The 23,271-nt window shown below is 40.6% G+C and overlaps 1 protein-coding gene across 1 annotated transcript in view; it reads right to left on the bottom strand.

Moving 5' to 3' along the window:
• FREM1 (FRAS1 related extracellular matrix 1) overlaps window positions 1-23,271 on the bottom strand; it is a 75,074-nt gene that overhangs the window by 35,708 nt on the left and 16,095 nt on the right. The window contains exons 3-21 of the mRNA XM_040580617.1: window positions 22,298-22,392; window positions 21,433-21,734; window positions 20,723-20,919; window positions 19,741-20,064; window positions 18,534-18,642; window positions 17,296-17,427; window positions 14,269-14,613; window positions 13,450-13,592; window positions 12,692-12,888; window positions 11,426-11,516; window positions 10,205-10,372; window positions 9,457-9,665; window positions 8,534-8,627; window positions 7,805-8,057; window positions 5,793-5,990; window positions 4,400-4,585; window positions 3,251-3,447; window positions 2,236-2,464; window positions 511-655 (exon numbers count right to left, since the gene is read on the bottom strand). Coding sequence (XP_040436551.1) covers window positions 511-655; window positions 2,236-2,464; window positions 3,251-3,447; window positions 4,400-4,585; window positions 5,793-5,990; window positions 7,805-8,057; window positions 8,534-8,627; window positions 9,457-9,665; window positions 10,205-10,372; window positions 11,426-11,516; window positions 12,692-12,888; window positions 13,450-13,592; window positions 14,269-14,613; window positions 17,296-17,427; window positions 18,534-18,642; window positions 19,741-20,064; window positions 20,723-20,919; window positions 21,433-21,734; window positions 22,298-22,392 — 3,614 coding nt within the window. The remainder of the gene's footprint in view (window positions 1-510; window positions 656-2,235; window positions 2,465-3,250; window positions 3,448-4,399; window positions 4,586-5,792; window positions 5,991-7,804; window positions 8,058-8,533; window positions 8,628-9,456; window positions 9,666-10,204; window positions 10,373-11,425; window positions 11,517-12,691; window positions 12,889-13,449; window positions 13,593-14,268; window positions 14,614-17,295; window positions 17,428-18,533; window positions 18,643-19,740; window positions 20,065-20,722; window positions 20,920-21,432; window positions 21,735-22,297; window positions 22,393-23,271) is intronic.

Genomic DNA, 23,271 nt, shown 5'->3' with positions numbered 1-23,271 from the left:
TAGAGTTTTGTAATAGAAAAGAAGAGAATCATTAAACTGACAGGCTTTCCCTCATGGTGCAAGGAGGCATCAGCTTTGTGGATTCTCTTATGCCAAAATTCAGAGCTGCTTTCAGAGACATGTTTAGACAGGCGGTTGCCCCAGGGAACGGGAAAGTTGAGTAGCTGTAGTCCATACCATCGTGGTCAGTGGCCAGCAGAGATGTGCAAAGATCAGGACTCTCTGGCAAACATCTTAAAGTTAGTTGCAAAAGATAAAACAAGCATGCTACCCTGCTTTTTTTTTTTTCCTCTATTCTTTTAATATTGAGCAGTATTAAAGTATGTCCTTCTTTCACTAAATTCTTTATTCGTTAAACTGGCTGATAGAGACCCACATGGAAACTCTGCATTGACAGTCTGTGACTAGTTATGGCATCATCCCCATCAGTCACTGACTTACTGCTTTATCACTTTTGTATCATTTTGTCTGAACTCATCCCTCTGTCAGAGACAGGAACATGTGTCTTACTTGCTCAGCACTGGTTTCTCATCATTAACCGGGATGACCTTTACTGAAATGGTTCTGAGGACTTTATGTTTCCCATCTGATAGCTGGATTTTAAAGCTGTCAGTGAGGTTTTCCGAATTGTCATGCAAGTACATCAGCTTCATTCCTATGCAGGGTGAGCAGGGAGAAGAGGAAGAGAGAGAGGGAGGGAGGGAGGAAGACAAATGGAAAGAACAAATAAATCTGACTCCTGCAAAAATCTCTCACATCATTTCACTCTGCTTCCACCACCCTCCTTCCTTAACCCCTCTACATATGCGCTGGTCACAGCATACCAGAAGATGAGCTTGGCAAGCCACTGCTGTTCATTAATCTAACAACATACTATTGACTCAAAGACACCAGACTGACCTGATTAAGTCACTTCACAAAAGAGTTTCTCAGCCTGAAAAAGCTACTTTGTTTCTCCTCCCCTCATTCCAATCCATTTTAACAGGGACCACAGAAAGGGTGAGACTATCAGGCAACACTTTTCTGTGTCTTAAATAATCCTCAGGGAGCTTTAAACAAGCCTTGGGAAGAGTAGCTGGCCTTGTGACTATGACAATGGACAATCAGAAGATCTGGGCTGTAGGTGGCTTGGTCACCATTGTTGACAGGAAAAGAGAAAAGCCAAACAATTGCAAAAGAGTCAAAAATAAGACTTGGGAAGGCTCAGGAATTTGGGGTGGGGACATGATATTTCTGAAAGTTTGTATTAGACAGGCAGAGAGAAGAAAAATCTTTCCTCAGGTTTTGAGGGCTGAACTGTAACCTGAGTGGAAGGATTAAATTCGTGTCCCTCTTTATAATGATACATCCCATGTTTCATTAAATGGCCACAGCCTGGAAGAATCCACCATATTATTTGCACTGTTAAATACACGTTTTGATTACAGATACTTGGAAGAGCTTTGTTGTTTCAAAGCTAGTTAACTGGTCATGCTAAGCTATATAGCCCCAGTTCATACCTTTACCTTTAGGTATGTGGAGTTATGATGAAGGTATATACTGCAGCCTTTCAATATATAAAGGAGCCTTATAGGAAAGATAGAGAGAGACTTTTTACCAAAGCCTGTAGTGACAGTACGAGGGGCAAGGGTTTTAAACTGAAAGGGGGTAGGTTTAGACTGGACATAAGGAAAATATGTTTTATAACAAGGGTGGTGAGACACAGAGAAGCTGTGGATGCCTCATCCCTGGAAGTGTTCAAGGCCAGGTTGGATGGGGCTTTGAACAACCTGATGTAGAGAAAGGTGCCCCTGCCCATGGCAGGAGGGTTGGACTAGATGATCCAACCCAAACTATTCTATAATTCTATGATTCTGTAATCATTTAGAGCAATATTTAATCCCATGATCAGTTAATGTGTTTTTAAATCACTCTGTCTCTGTTCTAGGTGCTGTCAAACATTTTGAGACCTGTTTGCTGATATGTCATAATATTTCCTTTATTTCTTCAGGGCAGATGGCCTCCCTAGTCATATTACTACACTTTCTAACATGTAGGACTCTCAGGGTGATTTTATTGACAGTTCCTAAAATCAAAAGACAACATTAGCATTAATTAGGTTAACTTCTGTTCCTAAACACTGTCTTAGAAATACATACAAGGCAGGTGAATAAATAAGTGGTGAAGATTGCTTACTGTGCCACCTTGCCCCTTCAAAGGAAAGAAAGACCAGTGTCAGAATAATGCTGCACATACCGTTCTTCAGTAGCTCCATGGAAAAGTCATGAACAAGCAACACATGGCTGTGGTGGTCATGGCTAATTAACTCTTTATAGTGCAGAATATCATTGCCATGAACTCCATTAATAAGGAACCCATACAAGGGCCTCTGCACAACCTCAAATACCAAACGGTCTTGAGGCACATCCAGATCAACCGCATTGATAATGGAGAGATCCAACTCTTTCATATCCCCCTCTCGGACCTGAACATGAAAGAAAAGATGTCCGATTCTTTTACATAAAAATAAGATACAAAATTTTAAGATGATTTCTTAAGTAGGTACTTTTGTGTATTAGTTTATCTCTTTGTTTGCTCCACCCCCCTCCTAGTAGGTATTGAACCAGCTACTGATTTCAAACAGTTTAAGAGACAGAGTAGTAAATGGTTACAGTGATGAAATAAGAAGGTGAGATAAGGGGTTCATACCTGCCCTAATTAATAGAAAAGCTGTTGGGTAAGTAAACTTCTTAGTAAGTATGAGGGAATGCACAGAGCAGAAAGCCTTTAAATACATAAATATATATAAAAATCTGATGTATATAGATTTTTACACTTATATGCACTTTACGGTAAGATTAGCTTACACTGCCCTAGCATGGTGGTCACAGAATTATTGTCTACGTTAAAAGCAGTCTTCAGAGAGGGGAGAGGCTATGCCAGAAACATAAGAAAACTCTACAAAAAATTATAAAAGCTTTTGATTGTTATCTTGAAAGCATAAAGATCCTTCTACTTTCTAGATTACTTTTTTCTTTTATACTTAACTGCAAGTTACCAAACAGAGCTGTGCACTGCACTGGTCCAGCTGAAGCTCTGCCTTACAGGTTTACATGGATTTTAACTTGGCTGTTTCCTGAACTAGGCTGGACTACATAAAGTAAGGGAAAGATGCAGAGGAACAGGTGACAGAACAATGTTCTTGTTCATATTAAAAAGTGTTTTCTGATATAAAATAATTCTATGACAGGCATTTTGATTCTCTCCTTACAGTAATATTCCTTGCTATGAAATCTGGGACTTCATCGTTGGTTGGGTTGATCCACACGAAAAATGGAGTCTCTGCTGAGTGATGCAGCCCATCAGTGACATAAAGTACAAAGTGATCTGCTGTTGGCTCCATTCGCATGTGCCTGGCTTGTACATAGTTTATGTTCAGAGCTTTCAGGTGCTTCAGCTGAAACGAAGCTGGAGATTTTAAAGAGATGATGAGTTAGCACAATCTTTTCCCTCCTTCTGTTCTTATGTATCATTTAAAAAATCTGAAACTATGTCTTTCTTCAAAGAACAAATAACTTGGATTTTAAAAGTTCTCAGTCATTTTTTGGCTGAAAGATTTACACTGCATATGTTACCACAGGACACATGCCCTTCCCCTGAAACAAAAATACATCCTTCTGCTTCTTGCAGGACTCTGCAACTTCATACTTTTCATTTCAGTTTGCAGAACAGAGCCCAAATAAAAAGGTGCAAAGAACAAGTAGGAAAAGATCTGAGATCTAAATAACTACATGGTTTGTTATTTGACTGACAGGCCAGGAAAATGGAGACCAAAATGCTCAGTGATTCCAGGTGTCCAGCTGGAGACAGTGGTAAAAAAAGCTGGTAGCATTACAGAGCATGCCACAATCTGTTCTGCTAAGGATAAAGCTGCTTTACAGTGTTTGAAGGTGGACAAGGGAAGAGACCCAAGTCAACCACCTCCTCCATCACTTTTACAACTTTGCCTTAGAAACTAACATGGGACCCAGGCTTTTCAGATTCACAGCTACCACATTTAATTGACAGAAGTTTAGTTAAGCAAAGTGCAGGAGCCTTGCATGGGGGAGTGAAGGAGGAGGTAGAGAGAGCAGATTAATGTCTTGTATTAGCGCTTCTAATAGATCGCAGCTGGAATGCATAAAACAAGGATTGGCTTGTTTACTTCAAGTGCTTCAATTCTTCACATTTGCAGAGCTGCAGTCTCCCTTTGAACCCCTCCCACACAGTCCCACTGCTCTTAATTTGCCAGCATCTGCCTTCCTCAGTAAGTCCATATTAATGCACACACCTGCAGCTGTTTCACCAGAGCCCACCACACAGCCCTCAACAAGCCCTCTGTATTTCATCTGTTTGATTACCATACATCATTAAAACTTACCTATACTTATACCAGTGTTGCTCTTCTCAAACCCAGGAGAAGGCAGTATGTTTTCAATGTAACCAAACTGGGGAGGGGAAACCAAGACAAACTCTAAGTCATCTGCAGTGGTGTCAGGGTCAATGGCAAACAAATGGTTGGTGGTAAGGGCTGCTGAGGAGCCCTCCTCCACCACAAACCTTGCACCTGCACACAAACAATATGATAAGCATTAGTGCTTATTTACCTCATTCTACTATTGTTTTTGTTACCCAGAATGGGAAAGATAGCTATGGGGGAAAAACAACAAATACTGCATTACTGAGGAGGTTCTGGTTCAGGCTTTTTTTCTCTGCTCGTGCTATCAGCTCTACTTTTGCCATCATGTAAGTAGAGAAGAATGAGATCATGAAATTATTTTACTGGTAAATTATTAGGTATAGTTTATGTCCTGCTTAAAAACAGTTTGTTACTTCTGTTTGTCAGAGCATTGATTATATGAGAGGTGTTACGAATTGCTCATAATGAACAATTCTTCATGCATCAGTGCTTAATTTCCCTGCTGGGACAATGCTTCATTTCTAGAACGTTACTTGGGCAAAAGCCTGCAAATTACAAAACTACTTATACATATGCTTAAATATTCTCTGAGATAAGTAACTTATATGTGATGCTTACAAACAAATGACATTCAAAAAGATGAGCATAAAGAAAGCATACCTTTTAATATGAATACTATATACTTCATCAAAAGGGCAGGAGGTCCATGGAATGGGCGGTTATTGGACTAAATATACAATACCAACATTATTTCCATTTTAACTGTTTTACATCCTGAAGAGTATTAGTGAAAACATGGCTTCACATCTCTTAATTTGATCTGTTATGTATATCACCTAAATTTGTCTTTATTCACTAACAGAATTAAATATAGGTAATAAAAGATTCTCTCCCTTCATGTGAGGACCAGAATCTAGATTTCTGTAGTATATTTTACATGCAAAGGTAGATGGATATTTATGTTTATGTTTTTGCGTTGTATAAACCTGACAATTGTCCAGACCTCAGTTCTCTTCAGGGACAAGATATCAATCACTTTTACTCAGCCATAGTTTACATATGTAGCAATGGGCATGGAGGAGAGCAGATCTGAGCGCTTTCATCTCTAAGCACATGATTCAAACATGCAACTTAAGAGCCACAAGCAGTTACTCATATTTGCACCTGCAGCTGAATTTGGTGGTTGCACTAAACTAGCAAAAGAAAAAACAAATATTGATGGAAATTCTGATCCAAAACTTTTGTATGCTCATCTCAGCTGACTTTTTCGGATGCTAACAAACCCCCTGAGTCTTTAGCTATTGCAGTACTTCATAGCCCACATTATAATGCTATAGTGCAAGGAAGCTTTCACCAGTTGCAATTGATGGAGGCTGGTTGTCTACTGGAAGTACAGTGACATTGAGGTCATATACTGGAAAGGCATCATGACGCGGCACTGGAGAAGGAAGAGGTCCATCGTAACAGCAGTCTTTCACATCTAGGCCAGCCACAACATCAGAGACAACAAAGGTTAAGATCTCAATGCAAGGAGTCAGGCCAATCTCCCCACCTGGAAAAAATGTTGCAATTCAGAAGAAACATTTTACCAAAACTTCACGAAGAATGATTTTGTATCCTGCAAGGGCAGTCTGCAGTATTCAAAGTCGAAGAAAACAGCAGCAAAATTACTAGTTTTCTTAATTCTGGCTGTTGGGGGTGCTATTTGGTTAGGGATTTTGTTTGCTGTTTATAATTAATTTTAACCTACTTCTAGAGCAAAAGAATGTAGAAAAGTGTATAACTAAGTTAGTGTTACTAATTATTTAAATAATAATATTGCAACATTATAATATTATATTGAAATTGTAATAAAATTGCTAGTAGACCTCATGATTCTTTCTGCAGTAAGGCATGTTCAAAATGCACATTTGTGCAGGAACAGAGGTTGTTCTTATACTCAGAGAATGTAGGAAAAGATCTTTCTTTATGTATATACTCTCTTTATGACAAGTGGTAATATCTATGCTCTTCCAGAAGAAAACATTTTTGCATACCAAGAAATGCGTGTACTCCTATGTGCCTCTTATCCCTACAAAATGGACTATCACAAAGACTGTGCTTTGTAACTGTACTGTATATTATGCCTATATGTAATCATGTTCAAAATGTAGGCTGATACAGCACAGGACTGGGAACTGTCACCCCTTGCAAGAAGCATCTGTAGCTGAGTGCATTCCAGTTCTCAGCACTTCTGGCAGCCTGTGTCTTGTATTGCTGCGAGATATTACTAATAAGCTGCCTGCAAAAGAAAGGCAACAACTCCCACCCTTTCTTGCAGTATCAACTGGCAGCACATTTGACATGGAGAAATCTGGGAATGAAAAACACTGGCACTGCATGCATCCTTGAAGGTCTGCCCTTCACTGCCTTTGCAAAACAATGCCATTGAAATAATGTTCCTGATTCTTAAGTATGCTGAAGAAAAGTTTGTTATGGGTGGCCATAGTCAAGTACTTCCTTCTCTTCTCAAATACCAGCTGTTCATTTTAGACAGTGCCAAGCCTGAAAATATCATGTATATGCTCCATGCTAGCACAAAATTACAGACTAATTACACAGAAAAACAGAGCCTTTGAGAAAAAAAATAGACTAAAGCTGTCATCAGAGACGTAGAAAAGAGAATCCTTTTAATGCTAATGAAAAGAAGAAATTAAGTAGGAAAGGGAGTTAAACATCCCTTGATTTATGCGGGCAATTTAAAAAAAAAAAAAAAAAAAGTATTTTTGGATTGCAATGACAAAACCACAAAAGGACATATTTTTAGCACTGTGGTTCTCTTGAAGAAAATCCAAACATCATTTATCTTGTGGTACAGAAAGACTATAAACTGTCCAAAAGTTGATATCGATCTAGATTGGAGTGGCAAGTAAAAAGTACCTGAAGTTGTTAACAGTTTTCTATTAAAACTCTGCACATTCATTTACAGCATTACACTATTTTATCTAAAAACAACTATGGGAAAAGGTCAAAGCTTTTTTTAATGTCCCCCCCAATTTTATACCTAATTTAAGAATGATTTTTCCAAAAGAGCCCAAGGTATTTTGTCAGCAACAGTAAAATCCTCCAGGATTATGATGCTTTCATGTGCTTGTTCTAATACAATTTTCAGTTCAGGCAGGGATTTGGAGAACACATTAAAACACTTGGTAGTTGTGTATTATCAGCCCTCTTTGGAAGCCAGCTTACTTTTTCCCCTAGTCACAACACATGTGGTATCTCAGCAATTCCTGCTGAGCTTCTGCAAAGATTACAAGGATGCAGGTTAAGATTTTTTTGCCAAAAACTCTCTGATTTCCAGTCTAATGCTGTCCTTAACTCACTTACTAGTGTGCTTATATGTGATTAAACGAGAGATGACATCAGCTTGGGAGAAACGATCCACGGCAATGCCAGCTTTCCTCACTACCCCGTGGTAGGGCTGGCGAGCCAGCATAAACATCAGTTTCATGTCATCGCTGTCTGCATCTGTGGCATAAATGTAGTCTGAGGAGAGGACCACTTCTTCACCCTCCAGGCAGTGGAGCACAGGAACAAGGTCTGTTTGCATAACAGGTAACTCGTCATTCACAGGCGATACCTAACCAGAAAAATAATTTAGCGTCTTTTATTTTCCATTTCAGTGGAAACCTGTTGTTTTAATACATTGATTTCTAGCCCAAACCAGCAGTATGATGTCAGTGTCAGAGGACATTGAGGTTTCTCTATGAACAAAATGAAACCAGCTGAATTAAGGTCACTCTTCAAATACAAAGACGAAATAAACCAAACTAGATAATTATAACTTGAGAAAGAAAACTCACTCCCCATATTGAAGTACAGAGAGAATAATTCCAGACAGAAGAACCCAAGCTAGAGCAAGCACAAACACCTTTCAGCTAATACAACCCAAATCTCCTCTGAGATTTGCCACATAAACCTGAAAGCTGAGGTTAAAATGGAAGCCTAGCATATCCGTTATTTTCTAATTTCCAAGGGAATGTGAAGGCTTTCACAAGTCAAGCTTTGCATTCTTCTACAAAGGCAAGTGCTCTCAGAAATATGCAATATACTGACCTTGACTTGCAGGATGAAGTCTACAAAATGAATGCCATCTGTGGCTACAAAGAGGATATCATCAGTGAGAGTCTCAGAGCCATCATGCCGATACCTGTGGGGGGAAAAAAAGGCTATGCAGATTTCACACAAAGAAGCTGCACTTTCTGGTCATGCTAGACAATGTGGATCCCTCCCAATGTAAAAAGCTAATCGCTGTGCAAGGGTGTCCATATAAGACTGCTTATTCTGAATCAATGTCTTTAGAGGGTTTGTGGGGTCTCCTACAAGAAGAAAACCCTCAAAATAAACCAGACATCAGCTGGGAAAAAGGCTTCACTGAGGCTCTGTCATCTGTGTCCTGGCTGCTTATAAGGAGGAGTCTACCAAACATGTACGTCCTCTCTGTGGTAGGTGCCTTCTTTAACTAGCAGATGGAAACAGAGACAGGGACCTCTAATTCTGCATGCATGTAGAAAGCTGAGTCTTGTTCTTGTCACAAACACAGCAGAAAGAATTTAATCTGTAGGTTAATTGGTGCTAATACAAATTTTCTTGTAAACTAACCAAGTTTAATAAATATACCACTTCTTTAAAAGAAAAAAGCTGGCAATCATTGCTTTCTTCACAGGAATGGCATGGCTGAATATAGAATTTGCCTCCTCATCTGCCTGGGGCAGTGCTTTATAGAGAAACCGTTCTACATCAGACATGGTCACTAGCTCCTGCTTCCTGGTCACACAGCAGCTCAGTTTGCACAGGGACTGTTGCGGCCCCAAGGCTCAGCCAGCAATCTTGGCCTTGAGCAGCTCTGCCAGGTCTGTGCTATGGCAAGCATGGCTAGCTGTACCCTCTGCACCTCACACCACTTCGCTGCAGGGCTTTCACTCATCTGACTGAGAGACACAGCCACCGCCAGAGGAAAAGATGACCACTCTTCCAACCTGACTGCCAGTGTATGCAGGTCCCCACAGGAAAGCCTGTCGCCTTCATTCATGGAAATGCCATGCAGCTCCACCACCCCATGCTGAGGCTGCCTCTGCAGGAAGAGAAGGAGATGGTCCCGTTTTGTGTCCACATCAGAGATGAGAATGTGTTCCTCTGTGACAGGGCTCAGGCCACCCTCTTCCACTCTCAAATGGCTTGTATAAACCTGCATGGAGGAGAAAGGCTGAACTCTCTTTTCTACTGCACCTCCAAACACACACCAAATAGAGCAATTTCAGTTTGCTCTGGTATGAGGACCTGTGACACCTTAAAAACGAAAAAGCCAAAGGCTGTACTCTTTCATGCTGTGTTAGGAAAACCTAACGAATTTACTAACAGTAGGCCCTGATAGTGCAACCCAATCCTGATCCCATTCACTGATGGTCCTGGCTTTCACAGGCAAAAGGCAACACAAAGAGAAGGGATGCAGTTTGGGTAACCAGGATGTGATATATGTGTTTTCATACAGCCACTCAGATGCTGAAGGTAGCCTTCAGTTTATTTAGCACAAAAAATCACCTTGCACACTTACTGGACTTTACCTTCCACTTCAGTCCCAATGCAGGCTACATGCAAGAAGCTGAAACCCTGATCCCATGAAAGTTTTATTTTTTATTTCAGTCAGATCAAGACATCTCTCTGCACTTCTGTTTCTACTCAAAGCCATTTCCAAGTCCTTTTCTTTCACCTTCACCACCACCCTACCTCTGGAGCTTGATTGTCCACGGGAAGAATCGTAATATTGAAGCAGATCCCATGCAAAGTGCCACCATGCTGATTGCTGACAGAAAAAATAAACTGGGCTTGCTGAGGTTCAGGCCCAATATCCTGCAGCGGTGGCATATAGGCAACTTTCATATAGTTTACAGCATGCTGCAAAAGGAGAAGAGAGGTGCATGTAAGAAGAGATAATGGGAGCAGCCATAATTCAGGACAATAGGGACCTTTCTCGTCCCCTGATTAGATGTTATCCAAACTGCCAAAAATAATTCCCAGAAACTTTACACTTACTCTTTAGCCACTGGCAATGCCTGGATTAAATGCATGTTTAGCTACAAATCAGGTGAGTACAGGTTCAAATACTCAAACCTGTAGCAAAAAGTACAAACACAGTTTATAAGTGATAACAGAGGCAATGGACCTATCTCCTTGATGGAGCCCTTTAAGAATGCTGGTCCCAGGGCCTTTACTAACTGTGACTTTAAAATAAACAATTCATCAACACATAACTTTTAATGTAATGTCTCCCATAGCAGCTGAATTTGCCCTCACCAGTATGAATGAAATGTGCATCCTGTCTCCCCAGGTGAGGGCAGGCCAGTGAAAAAGGCTAAAATAATCACCAAAGGCTTGCATCCAGACACACATATTAGGCACTTGATCAAGGACTTGTAGCCTCAGAGCTTTCATTATAGTACTGCAATAATCACTGTTATGCAATCTTAACCATACAGCAGGATATAAACCAGGGTACTTCACTGGTATTTGTAAAATATATATCATAACACAGAAGCATGAAAACTGAACAAAAAAATCCTGAAAAAAGACCTGTTCCAGCCTGTATTGTATCTATCAGTGGAAAAACTGAGAAGAAGCAGGAAACCGTCAAGGCCTTATTTCCATGTTTTGTGTATTTTTTCCTTCCTCTTAATGTCATGCTGAAGCCAAATTCAGGCTGCTCTAGGCAACTGCAGCCCCTGCTGGTTTCAGAAGAATACTGTTTATGTATTGCAGGACTGAAGCATGATGGAAATTTGTTTTAAAAGCTGGAATTGAATTAGCAAAGTTTTGAGCTTCTTAAGCAGAGCTTGTAATAGTACTGCTCCTCACTCTTCACCTCTTGTTTTCCTGTCAAAAAGAAGCTGTACACTTGTAACTTTTTATATTTGTTTAGAACTGGTTGTGGTATCAGGTATCATAACAAACCTGAGTAAATGACTGCAGTGCAAGAGCAGCAGGATCCTTGACCAGCTTGGGGATGGTGTCCACCATAAACAGCTTCCCAGCATCTGAATGGCTGCACGAAAATATGTATGTCACATCCTGGTTAGCAATACTGAAGAATGGCAAAAATAACAGTCATGTAGCTCAATCTTGCATTTATTAACATCCCACACCCAACTGGATTGAGATGAAAAGCATTTTTCTCTCTTCTATCCTTGTTATTAATGCAAACATTATCACAGCAAACTGAACGCAAGAAATATTTTTCAGGATGGTCATGAAAAATCATTGCATACCTTTTAAGCAAACTCAGCTTGCTACAAGTGTGTCTCTGCACAAGCCAGATACCATTTACACCATGTGCAAGTCTAGTCCATCACAATCTGATTACTTACACACCCACGTTTATCTTTATGTAGAAACATAAATTATTTCTGGGGTTTGTGCATCTTATAAACTTATGAAACGAACCAGTTCCCAGCAAGTCAGCTTCCCAACAGCAGTAACCAGTGAACTGGATTTGACTGAATAAGGGAACAGCCAAAACATCCTTCTGCCCCAGCTGCATAATGATTCCCTGTTGTTTACGGTTAAAACTCAGAGTGTGGCTCTTCAAACAACTTGGCAAATTGTTGCTGCTGCTCTCACAAATTTACCAAATGGTGAAACAGTATCAGTGGCATGTAAACTGCTACCACACCCATCTATCCCATATCCCCATTGCCCCCATAACTTGTTCTGCCTGCGTCCTGCTCCATATGTTCCTGGTCCTGGATCAGGAGTCCTTCACAGTGCCACAGTGATAATACATATCCTAGAAGAAGCTGGAGCACCTCATCTTAGCCTGGGGCAGGCCCAGTCCAGCTCCACTTTGTTAGCAGAGGTGCTGTGACTTATGTTCAAGGCTTTACAGGATCCTGCAGGCCAGTGTAAAATGCAAGCCCAACAAAAGGAAAGCAAAGATTTCAGGTGCTTTCCTCCTTATTTTTTGCTAAATTATACTTTCTTTCCTTTGGGGTTGGGTTGGGTTTGTTGTTTGGGTTTTTTTGGTTGGTTGTTTTTTGTTACTCTGTGTATTACTCTGTTGCTTTCAGCTCTAGCTCACCCTTACTCATCAACAGTAGAGCTGCACCCAGCTATTGGCACCTGTGCTTTAAGCAAACAGATGAAGAACCTGAGACACAAGCATGCTAGTGCCACTGAGACTGCTCCCTGTCCCACCTGAAAGGTATGGCAGATCACACCTACCCAGGCATGCAAGAGAAAAATGGGGAAGTGGTTATGGTGTATGTGAGTTCCCTGTCTTGCTCTTCCACATCCATGAAGTGGAGATGTTTCTTTGTTAGGTGAGCAATCTCAGTCTCCTTAACAACCAGGTGACGGGTTGTTCCTGGGGCTTCTCTGGGTAGCTGATCATCCACAGGGATAATGTGTACCATCATCACCTGAAATCAGGAAGACAGTAAAATCAGCAGCTGTTCCACTCAGTAAGAGAGTGTCCAGACAGCTGCTTACAAACATGCACACACAGAACTAAGTGGATGACTGGAATATGAGAGGTAGGATGTGGCTGTCATGACATATCATGAATACATAAGTAATGGAGATATAAAACAATTCAATACAAAGCCTATGAATGTTAGAAGTTTCCTTTTAAATTAAAAACAAAGTCAAATTCAGTATGTTGGACTCCTGGGTGAAAGAAGTAGCCTTTTCTCAGCTGACTTCAGGAGTGCTGTTTAGTTTGTTTGTACCATCTCCAAATCTAATTTGTTTTCAACATTTCATTTTACGATGTAGTAAAAAGTCTTTGCAATGGACTCAACTCTCTGCAGCCAGGCAGAGAGAATTCCCCTATGGAAAGCAAGAACAAGAGATAGATCTGGATAACATTACTTGTGATGGTGATTGTGGTGATGGTAAACAGAAAAGATCAGAATCTGTAAAATCATCAGCCTTTTGAAGGAAAAATGCTGTACTCTGTCAAAGATGCTTCAGTTTCATACCTGTGGCTCTGAGAGATTGGGAGGGTCATGGCTATCACACAGCACAAACTCAAGGGAATCTTCAAATACTTCTCCTCCCAAATGGCGATAATAAATTATTCCATTAAATAGATCCCTCTGAAGAAAACTGCTGACAGAGTACCCTGTTGAATTGAAAAATATATCTTCTATTGAACAGTGCATAATTTTAATAATTCATAAAAATTATCCATTACCTTTGCAAGTAACCAGTGAAGCATAATGTCCTTTCTTTCACCCTACCTAGAATAAACCCTTTGAAATGTTATCTCATTGTCTTCCATGTTTCCTGAAGATCATCAGCTTCTTTTTTATGTCCCTTAAAGATCAATCAAAAAATGAAGCAACACAGCAAATGGGCCTAAAACCCTGTTAGGGGGCAAAAGAATCTGCAGGACTAGCAGTGTCTGCAGCTTAGCACAGGAGTTTTTGAGTTCAGTTAAATGGAAGGAGAGCTATGTTCCTCTTTTAGCATCATTAGTGTCACCTGATAGCTTTGAACTTGCCAGGGATCCTTGTGGATAAAGTTAACTGACCAGCCCAACTTTTCTGGAGGAGAAAAACACAGTAGGGAAATAGACTCAGAATGGAAGAATTATAGGATAAGTTGTGTTCACAGGCATAGTTATGCTGGTGCAGAAATCAACAGTAATTAATGGTGGGGATTTACACTATAATGAAAAAAGTCCAAATTTGCCATGATTTGTCCTGAGGCAAGGTAAGTTCCCTAATTGTAACATTTGATGTGGTTTAAAAGGAGAGGACAAAGGATAGCTTGCTATTGTGGACATGTTTTATTACCTGTCAAGTTTGGTCCTGGTTTCTTCATGATTTCTCCAGCCCGTGGTGGATTGGTAATATTGAATAGTATGTAATCATCACTGGAATCCATGTCAGAAGCATGAAGCATGGAGCCCTGAATCAGAATTGTCTGTCCCTCGTGAACTTCAACGACCACATTGCTGATAAGAAATGGAGGGCTGTCATCTTTAGGGAGGATATTGATTGGAAATTTATGGCGAATACTGTGGGGGCCATCAAAAATCCTAAACACCACAAAGTCCTTAGTAGAATCACTGTCATCATGATGGTAGTGAACAACTCCAGCCTGAATGTCAGAGACTGTGAACATGAATCCTTTCCCTCCTGTCAAAACAGTGGAAGAAAATGCATCAAAAACATGCAGTTCAGCCCAGAGAATCCTTCCACCAATATGAATGTTATTAAGGGAGAAAGAAGGAGAATGCATTTTTAGAAAAATCAAACAAAACTTCACCTACTGGAAGCAAGTTTGTAGAAGGTAGAATAGTTAATAAGAATGCAGAATTTTCAACTGTGGTAGCAAAGATAATGTCCATTGCAATTAAAATAACTGGCAATATCAAGGACTTGTAACTGTAATTGTTTCCACTTTTATTTCAACCTCTACTTTCTTATCAGAGCATTTTGTATGTATTTGAAGCATTGAAGAGAATATGCTTTTATAATTACTGCTCAGCATTTCATTGCAAGTAAAAAATAATGTTTGTGGGTCTTGTTTTTTCTGCATGGTGAAGTTAGTGTCTACACTAAGGCAATTTTACACCACTGCTTCACTAGACATGTTACATACCCACACATGCAATATTCAGACAGGTTAAAGGTTTTGAGAACTGCAAACTGGTGCTGGAAGCAGGGCCTCCAAAGGTAACATTTTTTTGCCCTCCATGTTGTGTAGTATCAGCAGAGACACCCACACACTCCTTTTGCCTCCTTACTTGAAAAGAATTACGGGTAAACTTTAGGATGGGGAAATAACTGCTTCATCACTGTACAAAAGTCTGTTAAAGGTGGCAGAAGACAGGCAACAACGCCATACATACCTCTTTCTTTCAGGGGTTTCCTTCAGCTGGCATTACCAAACCTAACAACAGAGACTTCAAGACATTGGGCTGATTCACTGTTTTCCACAGTTAATGGGAATCCCTCCACTGATTCAGTGGGCGGTGGCTCAGACCATTTGCCAGCAGCATTATAGTGCAGCTGGAGGACTAAACCTGAGCTTTGTTTCAAAGTTTGAACATCAGTTGGTGCTTGCTAGACAAAAAAGGCAATTGCCAAAAATTGTGGTGATGGTTTACTTTGCAAGTGCCTATGCAGACACATGAAAGAGAATAAGGCACAGTCACTGGAGAAGAAATATCCACCCCTGCCTGGCCCATGGGAGGCTGAGAAACCCTGGGGGGTGTATGCAAAGATGAGACTATCACCGTGAGATAGTCCCTGCAGGTGCAGCTGGTCTGCTGCTCTACAGCCTGCAGCCCGCTCCCTGGCTGGCCGCACAGCCCCCCATAACAGCATATCTGGGGCTTAGCCTATCTAACAATTCTGACACCACAGAGTTTCTGTTTGTGGCATTACAGGAGGATGGTTATGCAGACACTGAACTCCTTGGCAATAATTTCCTGAGATGAAACATACTTCTGAATAGTTTATGTTTCCACTAAATTCCAAATATCACCTTTTCTTTTTCTTTAAATACTTGCTTTTTATGTCTTCAGGCTATGCATTTTAATGAATATGTTTAACTACCAAAAAATCCAGCACTGACAGTGGCAGCATCTTTCCACCCTGCCAACAGCAGAGTAACTTTTTTTATGTAACCATTTTCCCCGAGAGAGCAGAGCAGCACTGTGCTGACTCATGAGACTGCAAAGCAAAATTATCAACATTGACATTGCAGAAGGCTAACAAATTATAAGTCTAATTTAATTGCCACTTTTCGAAATAAATCTTAAAGCTGCCAGTAAATAGCAACCATATCCAAGTACTGTCTGTATTTGCCAGCAAGTCAAGATCACTTGGCATTCCTCAGCACCTTCAAGCAAAAATGTAAGAGTGAAAATATAGTCACTGCATTTTGCCTAGGTTGTGCCTGCGTGATGAAAGCATAGCTGATTCCTTTAAAATTTCAGCTTTGGGATGTAGATGTTAAGATGTTAAGATGTTAAGATGTTAAGAAAATAACTTATAAATACTGAATTTTTCAACACTTTTGTTTTAGTCCCTGTGTCTAGTGTGGTTGTAGCAAGCAAAGCCAAACAGCAGAGAGAGCAGCCTCCCAGTGCACCACCAGCATGTCTACTTGCCTTTGGCTGGGGAAGCCAGGGCAGGATGGCAGAGCCAGACCGGCCAGCAGCAGCTTCCCACTAGTGTGTGGCTGTGCCCACCTCTCTCCATGCGGGTCTTGCCTTTTGCTCCAGAGGGGAAACCTGCATACAATGTGTTCTCATGCCCTGGGTTTTCTTGTTTCATGTGAGAAACACTAAGCAATGAATGCGTATGCTAGTGTTTCTCTTGTTTTGCAGTGGCATCACAGCACTCTCTCCTGGGGAGTTACCCATCCTTATTTCACCTTGGTGGGACAGGGCCACACCAGACCCGCTGCATGCTGCTACTAGCTACATTAGCTCACTTGGGCTGGATTCACCTCAAGTGAAGAAACTAAGAACCAATTTCAGTTTCAAACGAAAGTGATGTGTAGGCAAAATGCCAGACTTAAAGTATCTCAAATTTAAGGATGTGGATAGCATAAATACACTATTTGCAAATGCGTCGAAGCTATGCAACTGACTTGCTGTATGAGCTTGTGAATTTTTGAATCTCTTACTCTGCATCCAGATATTTCCATCCTCACCGTCATTCTCTTGTAAATCCTGCTCATGCTGGCAGCCCTCAGCAGGGAGGGAAATACGACAGGCTCTATCAATGTCTTACTGACTGCCACATTATCATAGTGAGTTGTCACTAGAGAACATGTTTCCAGGCCCTCAAGTGGAAGTGATTTACCTCTCACCGTGAGCCGACCGTGCTGTAAGCCATCAACTGTGACCAAGCAAACATTTTGGATGTCATCGTTGTCCACAATTTGGAAGTGTTTCCATGTAATCGGCCGGGATTGCCCTTCCAAGAGGCTGAGGCCTGCAAAGAGAGGACTGTTAATTCACCAAAGTGTCTGCAACTTTAAAAGCTGTCAGCATCTAACCTTTCTAAAGTTTTTTGCAGTCAAGAAAAAAAGATGTTTAATTCCATCTACATACCTGCCTGTGACAGGCATTTTGAGGCCAGCTTGTAAGCTTGGTATCGGCTTTTGTTCTGACATACTTGCCTTAGTCAACTGTCTTTAAAGACTTTTTTTACAGAGAAGTAATATATTCTGGTTCCAAATTACCTGATAGACTAGCTAGGCAGATTTCTGGACTTGTGCACAAACTGAAGCATTGCACTTGAAATATCACAACGTCTGAAACCGGGTACTCAGCTTCCTTATTGAGTCTGCATTTAAAAATGTGTGTTGATCTTCATGGTGGAGGACAGTATCTCTTCTTTTTATTCTGAGAGTCATTTTGGGTGAAGTTTCTCTGGGAGACATAAAAGCTTGTTCCTCTCAGCTCCTTCCCTTCTCTACTATGAAGAGACTGCACTTTCCCTGGCGTTAACTTAAAGACTTGCTTGATCTTACACCTTTGCCTTCTGATGATTAAATATCAATGCACATTTCACTCTAGATGGGAGGGCCTGCCCCATCTCCAATGTAGGCATTATAAATCTGTTTGAATAAGCCTTAACCCTGGAAGGTTTCCAGGCTTGAAATGACTGGTGGTGTGTCATGCCCTTTTTTTCTACCTGTTCATTTTTGCAGACTTCCACTTTAACAATACCAACGAGCCTTGGTCTTTCTCACACACTACCCTACTACTCCTATTCCATCATGTATTTGTCTTTACTATTTATACTCTCTTATGTTCAGCTCATTCTTGAAGAACATGCTATATACAGGAATCCTGGTTTTCCTGTAAGGCCTTTTTTTCTTTATTTTCCATCCCAGTTAAAACTTCAGATTTTTTCAAGTTGTAGCAATTTGTGTCCCCCAAGATGGATAAAGGAAAAAAAACCAGATTTACACTCCCTTCATTTAATAATCCTTAAACTCCAGGTGTAAATCTAAATCTTAGAGATTTGTCAACTGTCTCTGTCAAAACATTATAAATTCTGTAGCAAAATAAACTGAAGAAAAGAGATTTCACCTGTATTCCATGAAACCCTAGGAGCATTCGTATCTGCTGTTCTGATAGAAAGATGCACAGTGATTGGTGAACTCCTTTCAAAGTAGAAATCATGAACCTCAAACTCCACCTGTTGTGAAAACAGACAAGCTATTTATTGGGAAAAAAAAACACCCTGAAAACCAGCTGTACCTCAAAACACATATAGTGTGTTTTTTCCTGAGAGATCTTAAAGGCTTCTGATAATACGTTAACAAATTAAACTTGACCTAGTTTCTGAAAAGACCTTTTGAGGTTCTGCATTAAATTACATATCTTCCTTCTATGCATTTCACAGTGAATGCTGGGAAAGTTAGTTTGCAATGTGTTGAATTTAATGGGAAAGATAAGCATTTTCACTGATGTTTGGGGTACAATCAACTCAGTAATTAACTTAAGGCTTTTTAATAGTAATAATTAAAGGTGGGAGGGGCTTTCCTACTCTTTTAATACATGTAGAACCAAAAAAAGTATGAAACAAAAGATACAGACCTGCACAGAAAAAACCCAAACAAAACCAAAATAAAAACCCAAAAATTTCAGACTCCTGAATTATCAGGTTCTTGAACCTGCAGCCAAACAATGCTGAAAGCAGAACAGAGAAGAAGCCCTTAAGGAGCAGGAGATGTGGTAGACTGATCCTCATACTAAGGAAACGGAAAGTAGGTTCCTGTGACAGCCAAGGTTAAAAAAAGATGCATTGTCATCATCACGTGCCAAAGTTACTGTGTTCCTCTGCTTTCCAGTTCACCCTTTCTGCAGCTTACCTTGTTCTGATTTTCTGTTTCTTCAGTTTCATCACTTTAATACCAAGCATTTTGTTTTGTTTAGTTTATTGCTTGTAACTGTCTTATTAGATAGTTATTTTATAACTCTCAGCATATTTAAATGCTCCTTTACCTCATTTATCTTCCTGTTACATCTCCTTTTTAAACCTGTTGTTTATTTCTCAGACTGCTGGCGTGCTACTGAGTTACACAAAATACCTAGCAGCACTGGTTACTGAAAAAATAAAGCAACTCTTTACCCGAAGTAGGAGACATTCACCATCAGCAGCACTCTGTGGCAGATCTGGAGAGAGACATTTTTTTTTTCTGAAAAATATCCTGATGTATGAATGTATTTATTTACAGCTAACTGAATCCTAAGGATATGAAAAATAGCAAATGCTTATACATTTCACCGTTACCTCATAATTCCTTCTCTCTGTGTGGCTTCTATTTGGAGGCTGATAAGCAATGAGCATGTCACTGAGATCTTTCCACGTGAAGGAACCAACAGGTTTTGTGTGGTCAGATAGATGAGTGATGAAGCCCTGTGGAGGTGGCTTGGTAATGTTGAATACAAGCAGGGACTTTGGAGTTTCGTTGTCTTCAGCATCAACAGTTGTGGTTGTAATGGGGGTTAAAATAAATTGATCTACTTCCAGGATGAACTTTGCCATCGGGGCAGCTTTGGGTATCTGATTGGGACTGGCACCTTTAATCTGAACAGGGAGCCACGCATACTCAGTCTATAACAGGAAAAAAATAGGACAACTGAAAGACAAAGTGAAGCAAACAAAATAAATTCAATTTCCATCACCTTCACATAGCTAATTGAGGTACATGTCAAAACAATAATTATTTTGAAAAGAAAAATAGAAACATTTTAATGAGAAAATGCCTGAAGTAAATACTCAGACCTCATGAAAAGGTCTTCCAGGTTCACTAGTCTTATTTGTGTCCTTAATTTTGGACTGAAACAACTTGCTTAATTTGATCTAAGTTTAATGAATAACTTTACCTGACAGAAACCAGCACGAGCCATTAATTATTATTAACTGAATATGTTCACACAGCTCTTAACTTATTAATTACTACATATGTTGAAGCCAGTGCAGATCATACTTTACCAAAAAGACAGAATCATGCCAGAATTCATTGTGCTGTCAGGCTAAACTACTTCTGTCTGCCAGTAAACAACCAGGGGTGTTTCTCTGTAGCTATAATGGTCTAATCATAGAGGTATGGAGATAAAGCATTTCATTTACCCAGTTGGCAATGTTGTAAAAATGTAACAAACTTCCAGGCTCACTCTCTCTCTTCAAAAGGGAAAAGAAGCAACAAATTTACAATTTCTTTAAAACCAGGAAGACAATCAAGATATTGTAAGGTTACATAACAATCTACCTTGTGCAGAGTTTTACTTCTGCTGTCTGTGAGATCCAACCTCACAGGAATATAATCGGTGTCAGGAGAGGGAGGATCAAGGTGCCGATATCGAATCCCCATCCTCAGAAATTCATCGCAGCTCATTTTTGTGTTGTGAATGGCTCCCAGCCCCAGCATGCAGCTTCCATTTCTGCACTGCTGGCCCAGGCTGTGCTCTGTAACCCAACAAAAGCAATAGAAAGCAGTTACTGGAGCAGAAAACAGCATGGGAACCTGTTCATATAGCTAAACTAACCCTGATAAAAACAGTGTAATGAGAATTAGGACTCCTTTCCTGACTTTTAACTTCCCCTACAGGATTCTGTTTTCAACAGCCATCTTCCAGCTCCACCCTCCCTTGGTCTCTCGGGTAGATGCCGCCTCCACTGTCTCCCTGTGCTGTTTCTACTGAGTCTTGGCACTCCCAAAGCTGTCATATTGGTCCACATGTCTAGGAATCTAGGAGCCAAAACCAGATTCCAGTCAGGGGTTACCGACCCAGATCTGTGATCTGTGCTGTGCCCCACACCAGCTTCATGTCCCTTTCAGTTCCCATGATAGCTCAAGCTGTTCATTAAACTTCAAATGACCCACCCTTACGCAGCACATCTGAAGCAACCCACTGCTGCAGGTTTAATCTGCTGGGTCTCTTTGACCCTGCTAATACAAACAACTAAAGCACATCTTACTAGGGCCAGAGAAGAAGTGCTGTAGCTGGTCTCCACGAAGCTGCTCTTGCTGCACGTCCCTGGTGATGAGCTGTCCATGAGCAGGCAGGTGGGTTTCCAAAGAGGCTATGGAAATGGTGCAATCCAGATTTATCTTCCTGTCATAGTCAAAAGTGAGGACATTCTTGTCAATTGCTCTGGAGAGGCCATAGTACTCAGGGACCTCCAGGGCACCGGGGCGCATTTTGATGATGTTGCAGTCTGGCTCAAGCAACTGCACATGGAGCGTGAATGTTTCAACAAATGTTTCAGTTTCTGTAAATCTGCGGTGATAGAAGACAAATTAGTTATGCTTCACCCTGTCTTTTGTCACTCTGTGGGTCTGGCTTTGGCCTCACCTTCTAAACTGAATTACCTGAACCCCTTTCTTTCATGTGCCCTCAAATCCCAGACCGACAGAGACCATGAGGTGCCAGCCCCTGCTGCCCACTGGCTCATACTTGTAAAGAGGGTATCTGTGCTAGGGAAGAGGTTACTTGCCGTCTATATGCAAGGATCTGTGTCCCTAACAGCATACAGTGCTCTGAAAGTACTGTTGTCACTTTCAATAATAAAAAGAAAAATCACTGGTTTCTATAATAAGCAAGTAATACATAATATGTATTAATACTGACAAACACTTTATTTGAGCATAGATGAAATACACCGTGAGAAATATGTCTGTAAACAGATGGTCATTTGTTGACTAGTGACACTGCTGCTGGATCTAAGTAGTTATGACATGTACAGCAGAACATGCTTTTGCCATGAAAAATGGACTGCTTGCTCTTCCTGAGGGCAGCTGTGCTTCTGGTAACAATGAAGTATGACATCCCTCTGTCCTTACCTGTACAGCCTAAGCATGATTGTGTCTTCATCTAAAATCGGACAGCCATTGTGGGTATATTTTACTTCATTAGGAAGGAAGTGACAGTCAAAAACCTATGAAGGAGAAAGAATATACTAGTAGAACTCTCAAAGATATTCATTTCATGGCTTCCCTTCCGCTTCTCTCTGGCAGGAATGCATTAGACTAAGGAAATACTTAATCTGTAGCTTACTTCTATGAATAGGTATTCACTTGTTCTGTGGTATTACAGTGAGAATCAGAGCAACCGCTTCAATGTGGGGCTGCTGGTACTCTATAGTTAGAAAGGGAATGGGCATATAAATGTGATTGTTGCTGGTCGCCGAGTCCTTCCCTCAGTGCAACAAATAATTCTAGTGCACACTTCTCTACCACCAAAGCCTGTGGACTTACAGATGCAGTTGTATTCAGTGGGACAACTGCAGTGGATCTGAAAAGCAAGCAGTTCCTGCGGTATAATATTAGATTTAATAGCTTTTAAAGTTTCTAGTGGCAGTACCTTGATTATATAGTAAATCCTGCTTTATGGCCACTACCACTGGACTACAAAAACATGACCCAGTGAAACTTCTCTGCTGGAAACTTTGCTAGCTCAGATTTGTTACATAGTGGAATACCAATGTTGTACCAGCAGCCTTTTACCAGATCATGTATCATCTCTGTGCCATACCAACACCCAGCCCCAATGTCAGTGTAATCCCACAGCATAAAAGAAGCAGAATTTCTATATTGTGTCCACCAACTAATTAAAAAAACCCTAACTCTTATGACATACCTGATACAGGTCACATTTGCAAAGCTGGGTGGCCACAATTTAACCATCTAAGGCAGACATTGGTTTCAGACTGATTGTATTATTCAATGATTTGTTGACTTGCAAAAGTAAGGCAATGAGGAAAAAATGCCTGACCAAAATGGAGAAAAGATGGCTTTGGAGAGTTCTGACACACCCA

Source organism: Falco naumanni, chromosome Z (assembly GCF_017639655.2).
Source record: "Falco naumanni isolate bFalNau1 chromosome Z, bFalNau1.pat, whole genome shotgun sequence".
Classification (NCBI taxonomy): Eukaryota; Metazoa; Chordata; class Aves; order Falconiformes; family Falconidae; genus Falco; species Falco naumanni.
The sequence above is the reverse complement of the archived record's forward strand: the minus strand, read 5'-3'. Positions and strand labels throughout refer to the sequence as shown.